General features: G+C 36.2%; 1 protein-coding gene across 2 annotated transcripts; it reads left to right on the top strand.

Moving 5' to 3' along the window:
• Positions 1–808: 808 nt before the first annotated feature.
• LOC133249626 (UDP-glucuronosyltransferase 2B17-like) lies at positions 809–20,799 on the top strand. Of its 2 annotated transcripts, XM_061420350.1 has the most exons (7): positions 821–1,007; positions 1,312–1,581; positions 2,257–2,405; positions 14,726–14,857; positions 16,530–16,617; positions 18,753–18,972; positions 19,074–20,779. In XM_061420350.1, the coding sequence occupies exons 2-7, from the start codon at positions 1,473–1,475 to the stop codon at positions 19,351–19,353; spliced, it is 978 nt and encodes a 325-aa protein (XP_061276334.1). In that variant the 5' UTR covers positions 821–1,007; positions 1,312–1,472; the 3' UTR covers positions 19,354–20,779. The 2 variants fall into 2 exon arrangements, with proteins under 2 accessions (XP_061276333.1, XP_061276334.1); XM_061420349.1 differs by having other exon boundaries at positions 809–1,581; positions 19,074–20,799.
• The last annotated feature ends 1,468 nt before the right edge of the window (positions 20,800–22,267 follow it).

Here is a 22,267-nt window from a genome sequence, read left to right as displayed (position 1 = left end):
GGGGATGTATGGAGGTGACAGGGCCCCAAGACCAGGTATCCCCACAGTGACTTGTCAAAATACAAGGAGGACACAGTAGCAAGGACTCTGGGCAGCTCTGTCAGCTGGAATCAGTGCTGGTAAAGACCGTAAGTTCTCAGTAGCAAAGACTGCAAATGTCTATGATGGTGAGACTTGCCAGAGTTCTGTTCTCCTTTCCTCCATGGGATGAAATCCCTTTGAGAGAATCCTTGCTGGTGGCAAGCTACTCTGAACTAGAAGAGATGGTGATCTAGTTAAAAAGCTTTCCCATGCTTTGCTACATGGCCATCCTCAGTTTTTGCATTCTGCAAAGGTTTCTGCTCCATTTTTGTTGTAGTCCAGAACTTACCCAGTGTGATTTAAATTGGTTTCTACTTGTTCGTTTATTGTTTTTGTGGGGGGTACAGGTGTTTGGAACTCCTAACCTTCCAACTTATGGATGTCATCTTATCTACTTCAATGTCAAGGAGACTGCAGACATAAGATCCACTCACATGCTATTGTTATTACAGTAGTCTATACATTTCTCTCTTACATGTTAATAACATAGTTGACTTGCATGTGCAAGATCATTGACTTTTATATCAGTGATAATACTGACAAAACAATATTAAACACTTTATTATCATGAAATGTTCTACACTTTGCCCTTTCAATTAATTTCCATAGGTGCTGACTACTCATAAAATTTAGTTATTTGAAGTGTAGGAGTTAACTTTTTTTTTTTTTTTAGGAGTTAACTTTTAACTTCCTGATTGATTTCTCCTTGGATATAAGCATGAACAATACCAAAAGTACAGAGTACTTTTTAAGTACTGCATGTGAGCAAAATGTCTATGAAATCGCTCTCACTTCTGCTGCTACTACAGCTGACTTGCTATTTTAGCTCTGGGAGTTGTGGAAAGGTGCTGGTGTGGCCAGTGGAATTTAGTCATTGGATGAATATGAAGGCAGTTCTGGATGAACTAGTCATGAGGGGTCATGAGGTGACTGTTCTAATATCTTCAGCTTCCACTATTACTGATGCCAACAAACCATCTGCTTTTAAGTTTGAGATTTTCCCTGTATCTTTAACTAAAGATGATTTTGAGAATGCTATCAAGAATTTGATTGAAAAATGGACTTATATGGCAAAAAATTCATTTTGGACAAATGTTTCATCATTGGGAGAATTGAAAAGCTTAATTTTTGAATTTTCTGGAATGCTTATGAAAATCTGTAAAGAAGTTGTTTCAAAAAAGAAACTTATGACAAAACTACAGGAATCAAGGTTTGATGTCCTTCTTGCAGATGCCGCTGGACCCTGTGGTGAGCTGCTGACTGAGGTACTTAGAATACCTTTAGTGTACAGTCTCCGTTTTTCGCCTGGCTATTTGTTTGAAAAATATAGTGGAAAACTTTCATTCCCACCATCCTATGTGCCTGTTATATTTTCAGCATTAAGTGATCACATGACATTCATGGAAAGGGTCAAAAATATGATATATGTACTTTATTTTGACTTCTGGTTCCAAATGTTTGATGAGAAGACATGGAACGAGTTTTACAGTGAAGTACTGGGTAAGTCATCTTTTTGGTTGGTAGCATGAAGTCCTAATTTTCCAAGTGCCTTCGAAGGTGACCACATAAACATAAACCCACAGGATTTGTCTTTTACAAGGAAATGAGGGAATGAAAATACAAAATGACCCATCAATCCCATAAATATTATGGAAACACTTAAATCATAGGGTAACGTAGAACCTTGTGGCCCCTTACTAGTACAGGACACTCCAGGAAATTGTAAACCACAAATTGAAGCACTTAGGATATCTCCAAACAATTATATACGTAACTCATGAAACTTCATCTTTCAACTTAAAAACGTCACTGGAAACCTCATAAAATATCTTGATAAATGAAGACAAGTAAATTAAGGGATTACAAACACATTTGTAGTGCAAGTATCTAGATAGCATTTAGAAATTGTTTTTACTTGTGTAGCTCATTTTCCATAATATATATTATATTATTCAATGTATGCATACATTTCCAGATCATATTTCATTATATCATATCATATTATATGTACACACACACACACACACACATATATATTTGCTTTATCAAAGAACATACACTTTCAAATATCTTTCTCTATATTATTCCAAATTCCTATCCCCATATTACCTAACATGGTAATATTTTCATTTGATCTAATATTTGCTGTTATTTTGTTTTTGCTTTTCGTTTAAGGAAGACCCACTACATTATTAGAGACAGTTGGAAAAGCTGATATGTGGCTCATTCGAACCTACTGGGATTTTGAATTTCCTCGCCCAGTGCTGCCAAATTTTGAATTTGTTGGAGGCCTCCACTGCAAACCTGCCAAACCCCTGCCTCAGGTCACCTACTCTTCTTTGTTGTGCTTTGTTAACTTTGCATTTTCAATAAGAATAATCTTACAAAATTCTAGAATTTTGATTACAGTGAATCATATATGGGAAGCTGGATAAAGTGACCTTTCAGTTAGAAACTGATATATTTCCATACCAACACAAGTACTTGAATTTCATTATCATTGCAAAATAAAGTGGGATACCTGGGAGACTTTGAGACTATGTCAGTTAAATCAAGGCCTTGATAATTCAGTACATAATAGAGAATCAAATAGTCATTAAAGAATTAAATAAAAAGGGACAAGTATAGTGCTAAAATCCAGAGGAATGGTGTGGGCACAGTTTCTGCCACCTGACACTCTACCTAGAAAGACAGAATGAGAGCAAATAATAAAATGTGTTACTACAAGGAAAGATGAAAATATCAAAGAAACATCCAGCAGGAATCATAGAAAATATCTTGTCAGTCAATTCAGTCGCTCAGTCGTGTCCAACTCTTTGCGACCCCATGAACCGCAGTGCACCAGGCCTCCCTTTCAATCACCAACTCCCGGAGTCCACCCAAATCCATGTCCATTGAGTTGATGATGCCATCCAACCATCTTATCCTCTATCATCCCTTTCTCCTCCTGCTCTCAATCTTTCCCAGCATCAGGGTCTTTTCCAATGAGTCAGCTCTTTGCATCAGGTGGCCAAAGTATTGGAGTTTCAGCTTCAACATCATTCCTTCCAATGAAAACCCAGGACTGATCTCCTTTAGAATGGACTGGTTGGATCTCCTTGAAGTCCAAGGGACTCTCAAGAGTCTTCTCCAAAACCACAGTTCAAAAGCATCAATTCTTTGGTGCTCAGCTTTCTTTATAGTCCAACTCTCACATCCATACATGACTACTGGAAAAACCATAGCCTTGACTAGATGGACCTTTGTTGGAGAAGTAATATCTCTGCTTTTTAATATACTGTCGAGGTTGGTCATTACCCTCTGCCCAAGGAGTAAGAGTCTTTTAATTTCATGGCTGCAATCACCATCTTCAGTGATTTTGGCACCCAGAAAAATAAAGTCAGCCACTGTTTCCCTGTTTGCCATGAAGTGATGGGACCAGATGCCATTATCTAAGTTTTCTGAATGTTGAGCTTTAAGCCAACTTTCTCACTCTCCTCTTTCACCTTCAAGAGGCTCTTCAGTTCTTCTTCACTTTCTGCCATAAGGGTGGTGTCATCTGCATATCTGAGGTTATTAATATTTCTCCTGTAAATATCTTGGAGACATTGATAATTAAGGTTAAATCTAAAGGATGCTCAGGAATAATTGAAGGTAAGGAATATCAACATTTTAGGAATCAGCAAACTAAAATGGATGGGAATGGGTGAATTTAACTCAGATGACCATTATATCTACTTATTTAGGCAAGAATCCCTTAGAAGAAATGGAGTAGTCATCATAGTCAACAAAAGAGTCCGAAATGCAATACTTGGATACAATCTCATTAACGACAGAATGATCTCTGTTCATTTCCAAGAATGATCTCTGTTTATTTCCATCAACCTCTGATTGATCTCTGTTCAATCTCTGATATTCCAACCATTCAATATCACAGTAATCCAAGTCTATGCCCCAACCAGTAAGGCTGAAGAAGCTGAAGTTGAACAGTTCTATGAAGACCTACAAGATCTTCTAGAACTAACATTCAAAAAAGATATCCTTTTCATTATAGGGGACTGGAATGCTAAAGTAGGAAATCCATTGGGTCACAAAGAGTTGGGCATGACTGAGTGACTGAACTCTACTTAACTGAACTGAACTGAAGGTAGAGGAAGATACAAAAGAAAAGCATAGGAGTGTCAGTTCCCAAGAAGTCCAAGTTCAGTCTAAACAGGAAGAGGCTGAGTAAAGAGGCAGAAAATGCTGGAGAGTTAGGTTCCAGACACATAATTATAAGAAGTTTGGCACATCTAGTAGGACATAAGGGAGAAAATTAAAAGGGTGAAGAAAAGGGAGAGATGATCACATTAAAAAAAACAATCACAGGATATAGTCACAGGGTTGGATTGTAAAGGGGCAAGAGTGGAAAGGGACACCATTTAGTAGATTGTTGCAGGATATAGGCAGTGATGGAAAACTAGACAAAAATGTTCATAGAGATATAACCACACTAATTTATAATAATAACACCAACCTCATGTTGTCCTTGAGGGAAAAAATGTGTTAATACATGTGAAATATCTAAAATGTCATTGGCCCATACTCAGTGATCCAGAAGAAATATTATTTTTATTATTTTTATTTTGTTACTATAACATACTGTCAATAATCCAATGTGTGCCAGCCACATAGATCTAATTTCTAATTGAAATTGCAATGATAGTCCTAATCATCAAGATTATATTATTCAGCAAACTGTCAGAGAATAGATATCCCATGGAATCTTTTAAAAGCAAATTTTAAAAGTTAACTTAATTAAAAGGTAATAAATATAATTCAATAAATTCAACAAAATTTACTTTAAATAAAGTTTAATTGACATTTAAACTTTTTTTAATATTAAGAATTTAAAGGTTTTGGCAATCAGATGAGCAAGATGTAAAAATTTTTTGGTAAGTATTGAGGCTCCTTACCAGTGCTCTAGATAAAATGAAAAATCTTCTTCACCAATATAAATGTTGCCTTAGTAATTTGCAGCTAAATCCAACCCTTACTTGCTTTCACATCAGCATTTAAACCATTCTTTGTTTGAAATCCCAGTGGTTTACATCTTACAGCATAAAAGAGATAACTCCATCTATCATAATAGAACAGATGTTTTCTGCCTACACTAATCCTCTTATTGTTCAATTGCTCATTCATGTCTGACTCTTTGCTACCCCACGGACTGCAGCACACCAAGCTTCCCTGTCCTTTACCATCTCCTGGCGGTTTCCTCAAACTCATGTCGTTGAGTAGGTGATGCCATCCAATCATCTCATCCTCTGTCGTCCTCTTCTCTTCATGCCCTCAATCTTTCCCAGAATCAGGGTCTTTTCTAATGAGTTGGCTCTTCACATCAAGTAGCCAAAGTGCTGGAGTTTCAGCTTCAGCATCAGTCCTTCCAAAGAATATTCAGGGTTGATTGACTTCAGGATTAACTGGAATTGACTCCTTGCAGTCCAAGGGACTCTCATGAGTTTTATCCAGAACCCTTTAGAAAACCTCAGTAAAAGTTCCCTTAAGGAATGCAGGTCTCAACATCATAGATGCTTAACAGAATGTACCCAGAGAAAATTTACCCTGCATATATAAGAACCATAAATAATGCACAGATTTCTTTTTTTTTTTAAAAAAAAGGGGGGCCCACAATTTCTACCAATTGAATCTAAAACCATCTGTAGTTTCAAAATATAAGGAATTCTATTTATAGGGTAATAATCCTTATGAAAGAAAGCAAGAATCTAGTCTGTTTTAAATTGACTTAAGACATAAATAGAAAGCAAGTAATCTTTAGCCAACTGTTTTGTGGTCTCTTTTTAAAAATTAATCAAATGTTATTCATACCGGGTCTTCGTTGCTGCACCGACTTTCTCTAGTTGCAGCGAGGTGGCTTGCAGGCTCTAGACTTGCAGGGTCAGTAGTTGTGGTGCTCGTGCTTAGTTGCCCCTGGGGATGCCCTGAGGCATGTGAGATCGTCCCAAACCAGGGATCAAACACACATTCCCTGCACTGCCAGGAGGATTCTTAGACACTGGGCCACCAGGGAGGTCCTGTGAACCCTTAATAGACCATTTTTGTCTAGTCTTTATTGGTGGCAAAATGAAATTGATATCTTTTACAAGGGTAAAATTCAATATCTGTTGTTTTTTTTCTCTCTGTTTTTTAAACTGATTCCAACTTTATTGGAAAGGAACTCAGCCATGCACATACATGTCTCCATTTTCCCAAAAACTCCCTTCCCATCTAGGCTGCCACTTAATATTGAGCAGAGTTTCCTATGTTATCATTTAGATCCTTGCTGGTTATCCATTTTAGATATAGCAGCATGTAATATCTGTTTTAATTGCAAACTGTTTGGATTACCTATAGTAACCTTCCCAGAGTCCAAAGGCTGAGATAAGATAGTGAAAGTTCTGTACTATCTAACCCTATTTTTTAAATTTCCACTTTTTCATTTCAGGAAAGTGATAATGTTAGTAAGAGGGGAGGTTAGGAGAGGAGAAAGAAGAATGAAGGGAAACATGAATAGTAGTATAATCATGATAAATTAGCAATATTTGCTATTATTATCAAGCTGAAGAAACAATATTTAATTCCAACTAATGACTGTAAGGACTTAATCGCATAAGGAAACTGTTTATTCACACTACTAACTTTTCCAGTAATTATTGGATTCTAGAAAATTTCTGCACTTTTTAAAGAATTAGAATATTTGACAAAATGCATCAAGTCGTAAAAATGCTTATAGATTTTGGGTTCATAATATACTTATATGAAACTATACAGAGAAAATAATCAAGATATCCTAACAATATTTTGGGCAATAATTCAAAAATGTCAACACTAGAAATAAAGCAATGGTTAAATAATTTATAAATGCTTACATCATAACATTACAATGATTTCATCAAAGAATGCTTAATTACACTGTCAGCTATGAGGTTTAGTTGGAAAAAATAAATATAATAAGATCACAGTTTTCTTCTAGGATAAAACATAATATAAGCTGGAATTACAATTTTCAAAATATATGTATCAAATGCACATTTAATGATAGGAGTAGAATAAAGATTAGAATGAAAACACAAATTTTAGCATAATGTCCTCTATGTTTATTCAGGTTGTTAAAAATGGCAGGATTTCCTTCTTTCTCACTGGTGTTAATATTATATTCTGAGTGTGTGTGTTCATGTTTGTGTATATATTTATCACATCATTTTTATTGATTCATCCATTGATGGGCACTTAAGTTGTTCCCTTGATTATTGTGAATATTGTTGCACTAAACATGGGAGTGCATGTATTTCATCTACCTTGTTTTTATTTCCGTTGGTTATATACACAGAAGTAGAACTGCTGGATCATACAGTAGATCTATTTTTAATTTTTTGAGGAAATTTCATTTTGTTTTTGGTAAAGGTGGAACCAATTTACATTCCCATTGCCAGTGTAAAAGCATTCACTTTTCTTCACATTCTCATTAACATTTTTCTCTTCTTGGTGTAGACTTTCTAACTTTGATTTGCATTTCTCTGATAATTAGTGATATTGATAACTACCTATTTGGATGTCTTTTTGAAAAATGTCTGTTTTGTTTATCTGCCTATTCTTTAATTGATTTTTTTGTTGCTACTGAGTTTTGTGAGTGCTATATATATTTTGGACCTTAGTTCCTCACTCAGTGTGTAATTGTGAAATTTTTCTCCCATTCTGTAGTTTGTGTTTTCATTTTGTTGATTGTTTCTTTTGTTGTGCAGAAACTTTTAAGTTTGATGTAGTTCCACTTGTTGATTTTTTTTTAATGTCATATTCAAAAACAATCACTTTCAAGACTACTTTTAAGGAAGATCATCTCTACATTTTCTTTAAAAGTATTATGGTATCTGGTGTTATGCTTAAGTCTTTGATAAATCTGAAGTAATATTTTGAGGGTGTGAGATAGGGGTCTCATTTCATTTTTTTGCCTACGTTTACTCAGGTTTTTCAAAAGTAAAAGAAGTGATTATTTTTTCCCTATTGGGTATCTTGGCTCCTTTGTTGAATTTTGGTTGGCTATATATGCAGGGATTTTTTCTAGACCCTGTATTATGCTTCATTGGTATGTGTGCATTTATAGGCCAGTACCATATTGCTTTAAATGCTATCCCTTTGTACCATAGCAAAGTAGATGGGCTTCCCGTGTGGCTCAGCTGGTGAAGAATCTGCCTTCAATGCTAGAGACCTGGGTTCGATCCCTGGGTTGGGAAGATCCTCTGGAGAAGGAAATGGCAAGCCACTCCAGTATTCTTTCCTGGAAAATCCCATGGATGCAAGAACCTGGCAGGCTATAGTCCATGTGGTCACAACAGTCAGACACGACTGAGCAACTTCAATTTTGTACTATAATTTGAAATTTGGAGGTGTGATGCCTTTGGCTTTGGGTAGCATGGATATTTTAACAATATAAATATCCTGATCCATGAACATAGGATATCTTTCCATTTATTTATGTTTTCTTCTATTTCTTTCAACAAAGTCTTAGAGTTACCACTGTAAAGATCTTTCACTTTACTGGTTACATTTCTAGTTATTTTCTTATTTTTAGTCCTATTGTAAATGGGGTAGCTTTTCCATTCATAGTACATACAAATGTAACTGATTTCTCTATATTGATTTTATATCATGCAACTTTACTGAATAGCTGGTTAGCTCAGTTTTGTGGTTAAATCTATTTTTTCTGTGCTAAAATCTATGCCATCTGCAAAAAAACTGACAATTTTACTTCTTTTTTCTGTTGTGCATGCATGTGTGCTCAAGTACACAGTTGTGTCTGACTTTGCAACCCTCTGAACTATAGGCTACCCCCTTCAACCAGCCTCTTCTGTTCATGGAATTTTCCAGGCTACTGTACTGGTATGCATTGCCATTTCCACTTCCAGGGAATCTTCCTGACCCAGGGATGAACCTGCGTTTCCTACATCTACTGCATTGGCAGGAAGATTCTTTACCACTGAGAAGCCCTCCTTTCTGATTAAGAAGCCTTTTATTTTTTGTGTTGCCTAGTTATTCTAACTAGGATTTCTAGTACAGTGTTGAATCAATGTAAGAGTGGCATCCTTTTCTTGTTCCTGGTCTTGCACAAAAAGCTTTCAAGTTTTCACTGTTGAGGATAGTGTTAGCTTTGCTGCTGCTGCTAAGTTGCTTCAGTCGTGTCCAACTCTCTGCGACTCCATAGATGGTAGCCCACCAGGCTCCCCCGTCCCTGGGATTCTCCAGGCAAGAACACTGGAGTGGGTTGCCATTTCCTTCTCCAATGCATGAAAGTGAAAAAATAAAGTGAAGTCGCTCAGTCGTGTCTGACTCCTAGCGACCCCATGGACTGCAGCCCACCAGGCCGCTCTGTCCATGTCATTTTCCAGGCAAAAGAACTGGAGTGGGTTGCCATCGCCTTCTCTGATGTTAGCTTTGGGCATTGAGGTATGTTCCCTCTATACCTAAAAAATGAGGGTTTCTATCGTGAAAGAATGCTGAATCTTTTCAAATGCTTTTTTTTTTTTTTTTTTGTACATCTGTTAAAATGACCAAGTTATTTTATATTTCATTCTATTATTGCAATGTATTACAAATATTTTGGGGGTATATTGGACCATATTACATCCCAGAGAAATATTCCATTGCTGATGGTATATAATCTTTTAAATATATTCTTAAATTCAGTTTGCTGATATTTTAGTGATAATCTTTGCATATACATTCAGTCTGGATATTCGCCTGTAGTTTTTTTCTTGTAATGTGCTTATCTATTTAGTATCAGGGTAATGCTCACCTTGTAGAATGAGTTTGAAAACGTTCCCTCCAACCCCTTAATTTTGTGGAAGATTTTTCTGAAGGACTAACATTAATTTTCTTTAAATAGTCATATGATTTATCAGTGAACGCATCTGGTTCTGAGTTTTGTGTGCTAGGAGATTTTTGATTTCTGATTCAATATCTTTACTCATTATGACAGTTCAGATTTTCTATTTCTTCCTGATTCAGTCTTGGTTATTTAGATTGTGTGTTTCTAGGAAGCTGTCTATTCTTTTCCAATGTGTAGTTTGTTATCATGTAATTCATCATAGTTGTTTGTTATGAGTCTACAAATTTTTGTCATATCAGTTGTAATGTCTCCTATTTCATTTTCATGTTTTGAATCCTTTTTCCTTGGTAAATACAGTCAGATGTTGTCAGTTTTATTTATCTTTTTGAAAAAACAGAAAAAACAATGTATGATATCACTTGGACCCAGAATCTAAAAATGCCAAACTTGTAAAAACAGAAGTAATATAAAGATTACCAAGGACTAAAGGACAAGAGAATAGGAGAGATATTTAAGAGTACAAGTTTGCATCTTGTAATAAATAAGTCCTAGAGATATAAACTACAGAACAGTGAATATACACAACAGTATAATATTATAATCATATTTTCCAAGGGACTATATCTTAATAATACTCACCACAAAAAGTAATGATAATTACTAGACATAATAGAGTTTCAATAAATAATAAAATGGCAATCACATTAGAAAATATAAAGTATCAAATTAAGTTATAGTTCTGAAATTATATAATATTTTCTGTATAAGATATATTTCAATTTCTTATAAAAACATGTGAATTTGAAACTAAGGAATTCCTGGATAGAGAGTTTAGTAAATCTATTCTTGTTTTAATTTTCTATGCTTTTGCATTTTTTTTTTTTTTTTGCAATAAGACTGTATTATTTTCATAAAAATTATCAGGGAACGAGACTAGCCAGTACATATCAGTAATTAATTTGTGAAAAGAGAATATATTATAATAATAACAAACAGATGCATTTTTCAGAGTATAGATGAAGCACCATTGGGTAGCAAGTCATTGAGAGGAAACACTGAAGACAAGTAACTTTAAATCCTGCTATAGGTCACTAGAATGCATACATTACCTGGATGCACTATGTGAGACATAGGAAAATTTAGTGACCTTACCACTGTGACTGATATCATTAGGGTCAAATTAAATTCTGAAAAATGTGCTAACAATATGTAGTCTGCAGTATTAAAGTCTGAACATTTTTTTTGTTTCTTTTTTCTGTTAAAAATAGTTTTGAAAAAAAATTTATGCCAAAAATTAAGATCAGAAAGTATATATTCTATGATAGAGGTGTTCAGTCATTATCTCAAGAGAGAAAAGAATAGTGAATTTAGAACAGAAGAAAGAAATAAGAAAAGGTGAGTGCATGGATTACATCAGATATCCAGGAAAATTTTGCTCATTTATATTTTTTGTAGTAGAGTATATTGAGAAATGTGGAATTTCTCTGTTAATAGTAGAATAAAATGCAACAATTTTAAAAAATGAAGTGGAGTCAAGAATCACAAGACAAAATAATTCAGAAACAGTTGCAGGAAAATACGGATTCACTAGGAGCTGGCATGCTGCAGTCCATGGGGTCACAGAGTCGGACATGACTGAGTGACTGAACTGAACTTCTGAGGAGCTTTATTTAGTTTGAAGTGAACTTAAAATGTGACCAGACCTCTACTGCAGAAGGCCAAAGGGTATTTCTCCCACTGTGCTCCTGGGGGGACTGAGGTAATGATGTTAGGTTCCCTCACAGTGGTTACACATAGCACATTCTACTGTGACATCAATTATACAATATTAGTTCATGACAAAGGATGTCATATATAAACAAACCCAGTAATATGGTAACTCAAAAATGTAACTGCTCCAGCATTGCTATTGTTGTTCAATTGCTAAATCATGTCTGACTTTGCTATTCAAGCATATCTCTGGGTTATATATAAGAGTCATAGGACGGTTTCATAGAACTTTCAAACTACAAGCCAGACTCTTCAATATCAGTAATTAATAATTTAGCGAGACAGAGTTGGGGAAATTATGACAAAGTTTCATGTAAGAAAATGAGAGAATGACAGACATAAACAAATTTGAATCATGGATTTTTCTTAGTGCTCACAGTAAAGAAAATGAAATCATAATGAATAAACTAAAATTTAAAATAATTCTTCAGAAAATCTGTCTGAAATAAATAAATGATTTAGTAAATCTATAGTAATAAAGAATTAGAGGTGAAATGAACCCTGCACTGTAAATTTCCAAGAATCGATTAGTAATTAATAACATAACTGATGAAGAGTCTCTCTATAATATTGTTTCACAGTATCTCCTTGTCACCACTGTGTATTGGCTCTATCTCATTTCCCGCTTATACACAAACACGTTTGTACAAATACACATAATAGAAGAAATTGATCTCATCTCATCCATTTCCTTCCCAAGGACTTCAGGGATGTCATCTGCTAAAAAAGACAGGTGTTACTAAAAACAGTAGGGGCTTCCATGGTAGCTCAGATGGCAAAGGACCTGCCTGCAATGGGGGAGACCCAGGTTTGATCCTTGGGTAGGAAACATCCCCTGGAGAAGTACATGACAAACCACTCTGGTGTTCTTGCCTGGAGAACTCCATGGACAGAGGAGCCTGGTAGGCTACAGTCCATGGGGTCACAAAGAGTCAAACAGGCCTGAGCAACTAACACTTTCACCTTCAGAAACAGTATGGAGTTTCCTCAAAATTTTCTAAAATGAATTTTTGGTGTTTAATATTGAGTACCACAACTGACCAAAGTCAAAGATGTGAAGTTAGCATGTTCCAGAATCAAGAGGGCAGGAAGGAAATCACTTTATATACTAACTATATAGTATGTGGTAAGAATAATACACACTTCTTAATTTAAACCTGTCAATACAGGTTACTCTTTCTATTCAGTTGCTATATTGTGTTTGACTCTTTGCCACCCCACGGACTACAGCATGCCAGGCTTCCCTGTCCTTCACTATCTCCTGGAGCTTGCTCAAATTCATGTTCATTGAGTCAATGATGTTATCCAACCAGCTCATCCTCTGTCATTCCTTCCCACCACCCTCAATCTTTCCCGGCATCAGGGTCGTTTCCATTGAATTAACTCTTCACATCAGCTGGCCAAAGTATTGGCCCAAGCATCAGACCTTCCAATGAATATTCAGGATTGATATCCTTTAGGATTGACTGGTTTGATCTCCTTGCCATCCAGGGAACTCTCAACAGTCTTTTCCAGCACCACAGTTTAACGAATCAGTTCTTTGGTGCTCAGCCTTCTTGATAATGCAACTCTCTCATCAATACATGACTACTGGAGAAACCATATTTTGAGTGTATGGACCTTTGTTAGCAAAGTGATGTCTTGGCTTTTGAATATGCTAAGTTTGTCACAGCTTTCCTTCCAAGCATCTTTTAATTTCATAGCTACAGTAACTGTTCACAGTGATTTTGGAGCCTCCCAAAATAAAGTCTCTCACTGTTTCCATTGTTTCCTCATCTATTTGCCATGAAGTGATGGGACCAAATACCCTGATCTTAGTTTTCTGAATGCTGCATTTTAAGCCAGTGTTTTCCCTCTCCTCTTTCACTCTCAAGAGGCTCTTTAGCTCCTCTTCACTTTCTGTAACTAGGGTGGTGTCATCTGCATATCTGAGGTTGTTGATATTTCTCCCAATATCAATAGCTTATGACACATCCAGCTTATGTTTCATCCAGCCTATCATTTTGCATGGTATACTCTGTCTATTACTTAAATAAGCAGAGTGACTAGATACAGTCTTGAGTTAGTCTTTTCCCAATTTTGAACCAGTTCGTTGTTCCATGTCCAGTTCTAACTGTTGCTTCTTGTCCTGCATACAGGTTTCTCAGAATGTAGGTAAGGCAGTATACCCATCTCTTTAGGAATTTTCCACAGTATGTTGTCATCCACACAGTCAAAGGCTTTAGCATGGTCAATAAAGCAGAAGGAGATGTTTCACTGGAATTCCCTTGTTTTTCCTACAATCCAACAGATGTTGGCAATTTGATCTCTGGTTTCTCTGCCTTTTCTAATCCAGCCTGTACACCTGGGAGTTCTCATTTCATGTGCTGTTGAAGCCTAGCACCGATACATATGATTTGACAACTCCTCTTCTGGTTATATATCGAAAATAATTGAAATGAAGATCCCAATGAGATATTTTCACACCATATTCATAAAAGCCAAGAGGTTGAAGCAACTGAATGTCCATAAACAGAATAAATAAAATTTTGTAGATACAAAAAGATGGAGTATTACTTAGTCTTTAAAGGAAAATTTGAACACATGTCACAACATGAATGAATCTTATGCTAAGTTAATTAAACCAGAGGTGAAAAGACAGACTGTACAATTCAACTTGAAAAAAAGTATCTAGACTAATCTGTGCAAATATAGAGTAGAGTAGTGGTTTCCAGGGACTGAGGAAAGATGAAAATGGAGTTTCTTAATGGGTACAAATTTCCATCTTTGCCAGATGAAAAAGTTCTGGAGATTGGTGCACAATGTGAATATAATTAACATTACCGAACCATACACATAGGAATGATTAAGATGGTAAAATTTTATGTTGTATTCATTTTACCATGATATTAAAAAAAGTAACTAATGATTTCTAGACTATATCTGATTTTGTCTCTTTAGTTGTTTTTTTTTTTTTCTTTTTTGGCAAACCTTTCAATACTGTTTGCTATGCTGTTGTTGCTCATTTGTGATGAAGTAAATTCTTTTTCACAGGAAATGGAAGAGTTTGTTCAGAGCTCTGGAGAAAATGGTATTGTGGTGTTTACTTTGGGGTCAATGATCAGTAACATAACAGAAGAAAAAGTCAATGTAATTGCATCAGCTCTTGCCCAGATTCCACAAAAAGTACGTAAAGTAACTTAATAGTGGATGAGTACTTAAGGAAACTATTAAATTCTGTAAAAAACCTGATTACAGATATATTATGCAAGAAGGACAAACTATTAAGATATCTCCAAATTATCTGATTATATATATATATATAGAGAGAGACAAAATATATATGGTAGATGGTAGAACAGTACATAGAATGTCTTCAACTGACATTAAATTTGGATTAACACTGTAATCACAAAGAAAAATATTTAAGAGATGCAGTATGAATTTTGGTATTGTAATGGTAGTGTGGACAGGAAAAGAAATCACTAAATTATGTCTTGTTATTTGCCCATTTTCCTGAAGGACTCCTGAAGACACGACACACAGATGTTCTTAGGAGTTGAATTTTCATGGTATATGTAGCCTCTCAATAATATTAAGCAATATTGATAAAAGTTTGGAGTGATTCTTGCAGTTTGTGCTTGCCAGGAATTCCTGGTCCCTTTTACATTCCCTAAGTTTTGGAACAGATCTAATCAGTTTGCTTTCTAGGTTGCTAGTCAGAGAAAGGTTGGCTTCTCTTAATTGTTTATGCTAATTTTTTGCTGAAAAACTAAGTTACTTTACATTCACAGAGCAAATAAAAGTTAAACACTAATAAATTATAATCTATTATGAGAATAGCTTGGAATTACAAAACTGGTCCTTACTTTGCTACGATACCTAGAGACCGTATTAATCAATGCTGTTGGTGCTTTCTGCTTCATTGTTGAAGCATTCAGGGTCAGTTGAATAACTTTAGTGACACAGTTTTGAAACTTTTTCAACAGCCTTGCTGTCCCTTACAAATTACCAACCGACTCTTTTTTTCTAAAGGTAAAACATTTCCAAGCCTAGTATGATAATACTGGTAATAATCTGGTGGTGGTGGTTTAGTCAATGTCGTGTCTGACTCTTATGATCCCATGGACTGTAGCCCGCCTTGCTTCTGTCCATGGGATACTCCAGGTGGGATTATTGGAGTCAGTTGCCATTTCTTTCTCCAATAATCTGGATTTATGTAAAAAAAAAATTCCAGTTGTCATTCTTTTTGGAAGTAGTGTTTAACAATTTGTAATATGAATGAAGTTATATTTTCTAGACAGCCCTAATTAACTTATTATTAATAAACTATAAATAAGCAGAGCATTTCTCTTAATTTGCACTTTGTGTGCATTTTGTTCTTTGCAATCAAAAATTGTAAAATTCTAATAAAATAAATTGTATTAACATTTGGATATAAGTAAGCACTTCCATAACAGTTAAAAAGAAATTGGTGAATACATTTGAAAATGAGATTTAGAATACAAACTAAAACAAAAATATGTGGTTTATTAGTAATTTGCCATAGTCTTTCTGCACTAGAAATAAGATCATCTAAAAATTTCTTAAATATTTGAATTTGTCATTGAAAACCTATTTGTCTATGTCATCATATGTGACATGATTGCATTCCATCTCAGAATGAACCTAAAAATGAGCACATCAACTGTGGGTGTTGCTATTAAGTAGTATATTAGCAGTTATTATCAATTAAGGCCTTATGTTCAGATTTATTTATCTGTTATACAGAGGCATTTAAATTTTATTTGCTTAAAATTTTAACACTATGACTCTGAGGTTTAATTCATGGAATAAGGTATTTCCTTTACCTTAACAGGTTCTATGGAGATATGATGGCAAGAAACCAGATACCCTAGGGCCCAATACCCGTCTGTATATGTGGATCCCCCAAAATGACCTTCTTGGTAAGACTTGGCAGAAAAATATTGAAAACATGAGTAACAGGTAAGCAGAGTGATACTACTTCAATAGGAAACAAACATCCAACATTCCTTTGAGTTTAAGTAAGAAAACTTTATTCCTTCATTGTTATTTCCAACCCCAGAGGTGGGGGGGGGGGGAGGGGGGGGCGGGGGCGGGGGCGGAAACAAAGGAGAAAATTTAACAGCATTGTGTTATACATGGTCACGTCCTTCACATCCAGAAGCAAGATATGTTTACTTTGGCTATAATTACTTTTCACTGTGAAATTTTAAGTAACTCTGTGCACTGTTCTGTCTCTGAATTCCCTCCTTACACCTATCTTTTCCATTCCTTCCGTTCAGTTCAGTTCAGTCACTCAGTCATGTCCGACACTTTGTGACCCCATGAACCGCAGTATGCCAGGCCTTCCTGTCCATCACAAACTCCTGGAGTTTACCCAAACTCATGTCCATTGAGTCGGTGATGCCATCCAACCGTCTCATCCTCTATGGTCCCCTTCTCCTCCTGCCCTCTATCTTTCCCAGCATCAGAATCTTTTCCAATAAGTCAGCTCCTCGCATCAGGCAGCCAAAGTATGGGAGTCTCGGCCTCAACATCAGCCCTTCCAACGAATATTCAAGACTGATCTCCTTTAGGATGGACTGGTTGGATCTCCTTGCAGTCCAAGGGACACTGAAGAGTCTTCTCCAGTACCACAGTTCAAAAACATCAATTCTTCAGCACTCAGCTTTCTTCATAGTCCAACTCTCACATCCATACATGACCACTGGAAAAACCATAGCCTTGACTAGACAGACCTTTGTTGACAAAGTAATGTCTCTGCTTTTTAACATGCTACCTAGGTTGGTCATAACTTTCCTTCCACAGAGTAAGCATCTTTTAATTTCATGGCTGCAATCACCATCTGCAGTGATTTTGGAGCCCCCCAAAATAAAGTCTGACACTGTTTCCACTATTTCCCCATCTATTTCCCATGAAGTGATGGGACCAGATGTCATGATCTTACTTTCCTGAATGTTGAGCTTTAAGCCATCTTTTTCACTCTCCTCTTTCACTTTCATCAAGAGACTCTTTAATTCTTCTTCACTTTCTGCCATAAGGGTGGTGTCATCTGCATATATGAGGTATTTGGTATTTCTCTTGGCAATCTTAATTCCAACTTGTGCTTCATCCAGCCCAGTGTTTCTCATGATGTACTCTACATATAAGTTAAATAAGCAGGGTGACAATATACAGCCTTGATGTACTTCTTTTCCTATTTGGAACCAGTCTGTTGTTCCATATCCAGTTTTAAATGTTCCTTCCTGACCTGCATACAGGTTTCTCAAGAGGCATATCAGGTGGTCTGGTATTCCCATCTCTTTCAGAATTTTCCACAGTTTATTGTGATCCACACAGTCCAAGGCTATGGCATAGTCAATAAAGCAGAAATAGATGTTTTTCTGGAATTCTCTTGCTTTTTCGATGATCCAGCAGATGTTGGCAATTTGATCTCTGGTTCCTCTGCCTTTTCTAAAACCAGCTTAATAATCTGGAAGTTCACAGTTCACGCATTGCTGAAGCCTGCCTTGGAGAATTTTGAGCGCTCCTTAGGGATGTTTTAAATGATACTTAAAAATAAGAGTTCCTCTTTTTATTACCTGTGGCATTCCATTTTCTATCATAAAACATCCATATCTTTTACATCAAGTGGTCACACATTTCAAGATAAATTGTAGCTTTTCCTTCCTCTGGTTCCACTGCCACTACCATTTACCCTTCTTGTTTCCTTGACACACTTCCTATCAGACTAAATGGCTTCATTATTGTTTTAGAGATTATATTTCTGACATGCCCTCCCTGTTTTTGTTGCAAAAATGTTTTTTTTTACCCAGAATTCCCTTTCAGGTTTTTCACCTACCAATCTTGGATTCATTTGTGAAGTTCAAGTGACATCTCTCCTTATGAAGTCTTCACTTACCTCTCCAGCAGACTTAGGGATTTCTAAGCAATTTAAATACAGTTTCATATGTTATCTAAAAGACACTGCTTATTTCAGTTGCTTTATAATGCTCATTTCTCATTTTATTTTTAAGACTTTTAATTAATAATTTTACTGAAATTCACTCAATTCTAGGTCACCCAAAAACCAAAGCCTTTATAACTCATGGTGGTACCAATGGCATTTATGAGGCCATCTACCATGGGATCCCTATGGTGGGCCTTCCTTTGTTTGCTGATCAACCTGATAACATTGCCCGAGTGAAAGCCAAGGGAGCAGCTGTCAGAGTGGACTTGGAAACAATGTCATCAAGAGATCTGCTCAATGCATTGAAGGAAGTCATTAACAATCCTGCGTGAGTATATTTGTTTCACTACATTTGGTGATAACAAATACAACAATTGCCCCACAAGCTAGGTCATTTTATAAATTGATGTTTCTTTGCTTTTCCTTTAGCTACAAAGAGAAGGCTATGTGGTTATCCACCATTCAACGCAATCAGCCTATAAAGCCCCTGGACCGAGCAGTCTTCTGGATTGAGTTTGTCATGCGCCACAAAGGAGCCAAGCACCTGAGGCCAGCTGCCCACAACCTCACCTGGTTCCAGTACCACTCTCTGGATGTGATTGGGTTCCTGCTAGCCTGTGTGGCAACTGTTGTATTTGTCACCACAAAATGCTTTCTCCTTTGTTACCGCAAGTTTGCTAAAACAGGAAAGAAGCAAAAAAGGGAGTAGCTAAAGGCCTTATGCCCCTAGATGGAACTCCTCCAGTTTATTCCAGCACAAAAGAGTTATGATGAGCTTCCCCTGTGACAAAACAACAATTCACAATTTAGCATGTCAGATCAAAATTGTTTTCAAGTGATTTTATACCAGTTTGCAAATTAGAAATAAGTCGTGCCAGGAATAAAACTGGTGAAATCTTCAGTGAGAATAAAGCTATAAGGTATATATTGAAATTTATTATTTTAATTCAAAAGCTATACTGAAAGATTGAATTTAACTGTTTCACATGTTGTGCATAGCTACAAGAACAATAACAAGTCTATTCATAGTATCCATATTATTTTGTAGATATTCAGAATTTTTACTCTATTTTGGTGCAGAATGTTATAGTTTTATCTTGCTATAGAAGCTATTCAATAATTGGAATTGTATCAAAACATGCATCCCTTTGTTTTATGTTTGAGTCCAGTAACACTTGGATTTTACTATCCGTCCAGCCTCAGCATCACTTTTTACCTAAAGCCATGGCAAGTCATTTGCCTTCATCCATTTTAGCTCATTTAACAGTGGAATATTTATGGAATTAGGAATATAGCAACTGCTACCTGCTTCATATTATACAACTGAGATATTTCTGAAAATTTTTGATTCCATGACCTAATTCTCTATTTTTCATCATCTTTAAAATTAGTCACCTTATTGGGAATTTAAATTGGTACAACCACTGTGGAGAATCTTATGAAATTTCCTTAAAAATCTAAAATTAAAGCTACCATATGACCCTGCAGTCTACTCCTTAGCATGTATCCAGAGGAAAGCATGATCCAAAAGGATACATGCACTGTCATTGTAACACTGTTTACAATAGCCAAGGTATGGAAACAATTAAATGCCCATCGATAGAGGAATGGATAAAGATTAGGTACATATATACAATGGAATATCACTCTGTCATTAAAAAGAATAAAATAATGTCATTTGCAGCAACATGGATGAATCTAGAGATTGTCATCCTCAGTAAAATAAGTCAAACAGAGAAGCAGAAATATCATAAGGCATCCATTATATATGAAATCTGAAAAGAAATGTTACAAACAAACTTACAAAACAGAAAGATACTCACAGACTTATAAAATGAACTTATAGTTGTCAAGGGGAAGGATTGGGGGAGGGATAGTTTAGGGAGTTTGGGATTGACATGTACACACTGCTATATTAAAATCTTGTTGGATAACCAACAAGATCTACTGTATAGCACATGGAACTCTGCTTAATGTTATGTGGGAAATGAATACATGTATATGTAAGGCTAAGTCCCTTCTCTGGTCACCTAAAATTATTGCAACATTGTTAATCATCTATACCCCAATATAAAGTAAAAAGTTTAAAAAAAAATAGTTGCCTGGTTGCTTTCATTCCCATACTCAGCCCTTGATAAAGTGTAGACTAAGAAATAGACTAAAGATTTAAACATGAGACCTGAAACCATAAAGCTGCTATCTTAAAACAGGAGGAAAAGTTCTTTGACAAGGGTCTGAGAAACAAATATTGGGATATGACACCAAAAATACAAGGAACCAATGCAAAGCTCAACAGGTGGGGTTGTACCAAGCTCAAAAACTTCTGAAAAGGAACCTACAAAATTGGAAAATATTTTTGAAAAGTACATATCTGATAAGGCCTTAATATACAAATATACTCATTACTCAATATCAATTTTTTTAAATGACTGGAGGTACTGAATTTTCCCAAAGAAGACGTGCAAATGGCCAACAGGTACATGAAAAGAGACTTCATGTCACCAAGCATCAGGAAATACAAATCAAAATCCCACCTCATACCTGTTACAATCATTGTTGATGCTGTTCATTCACTAAGTTGTGTCCAACTCTGCAACCCTACAGACTGAAGCATGCCAGGCTCCTCTGTCCTCCACTACTCCCAAAGTTTGCTCAAATTCATGTCCATTGAATTGGTGATGCTACCTCCTTGGAGTCAGCTCTCTCCGGGGTCACCAGAGATGCTGCCTCTTGGCTCAAGTCCTAATATTCCCATCAAATAAAACCTAACTCTCAGCTTTTAGGTTATGCATATTTTTTTCCATTCAACACTGCAAAAGGAGGTAAAATTTCAAAATGTATGTGTAATCAAGTATCTTTTGGGCTTCCCTGGTGGCTCAGCTGGTAAAGAAACTGCCTGAATGCGGGACACCTGGGTTCGATCCTGGGGTTGGGAAGATCCCCTGAAAAAGGGAAGGGCTACCTACTCCAATATTCTGACTTGTAGAATTCCATGGACTGTATAGTCCATGTGGTTCAAAGACTCAGGCACTACTGAGTGACTTTCAGTCTTTTCAGTCAGCTCCATATTTTTATAAAATTGCTTAAATTTTGCAAATTTTGCACTGTGTTGAGAAATTTATATGAATATAAATTAAGAAGGAGATTTTAGTATTATGACCAGGAGCAAAAGAATACCTAGACTCATCCATCAACCAGACTTCATCTCAATGTGCTCTGTGCTATGTTGCCTCAATAGTGTCCGACTTTTTACTACTCTATGGACTGCAGCCTGCCACGCTCCTCTGTCCATGGGATTCTCCAGGCAAGAATACTGGAGTGGGTCGCCGTGCCCTCCTCCAGGGGATCTTCCTGACCCAGAGACTGAACCCATGTCTCTTTTGTCACCTGCATTGGCAGGTGGGTTCTTTATCACTAGTGCCACCTGAGAAACCCATTTATCAAAATGGTTTCTAATAAAATGTGAAGCTTGCAAGCACCACCAGAGGGAGTCCTGCTCTCATTCCAACCACTTGCTACTCAGTGCAGAGTTGACAAGCTCTGATTCCAGGTTCCAAATGATTTTCAACTGTGCCCCTGCTCATATTCCCTTTTTTTAACTGAGTACCATATAAAATGGAGAA

The sequence above is a fragment of the Bos javanicus genome, chromosome 6, assembly GCF_032452875.1.
Source record: "Bos javanicus breed banteng chromosome 6, ARS-OSU_banteng_1.0, whole genome shotgun sequence".
Taxonomy (NCBI): domain Eukaryota; kingdom Metazoa; phylum Chordata; class Mammalia; order Artiodactyla; family Bovidae; genus Bos; species Bos javanicus.
This window is presented reverse-complemented; position numbering and strand designations above follow the sequence as displayed.

What these genes read in the sequence shown, in the direction of transcription:
- LOC133249626 (XM_061420349.1), top strand. Translation starts at nt 852, where the DNA reads ATGTCTATGAAATCGCTCTCACTTCTGCTGCTACTACAGCTGACTTGC. An exon ending in GTTTTACAGTGAAGTACTGG is followed by an intron (nt 1,582 to 2,256) that starts GTAAGTCATCTT and finishes TTTTCGTTTAAG; the next exon opens with GAAGACCCACTACATTATTA. An exon ending in TTGCCCAGATTCCACAAAAA is followed by an intron (nt 14,858 to 16,529) that starts GTACGTAAAGTA and finishes TTACCTTAACAG; the next exon opens with GTTCTATGGAGATATGATGG.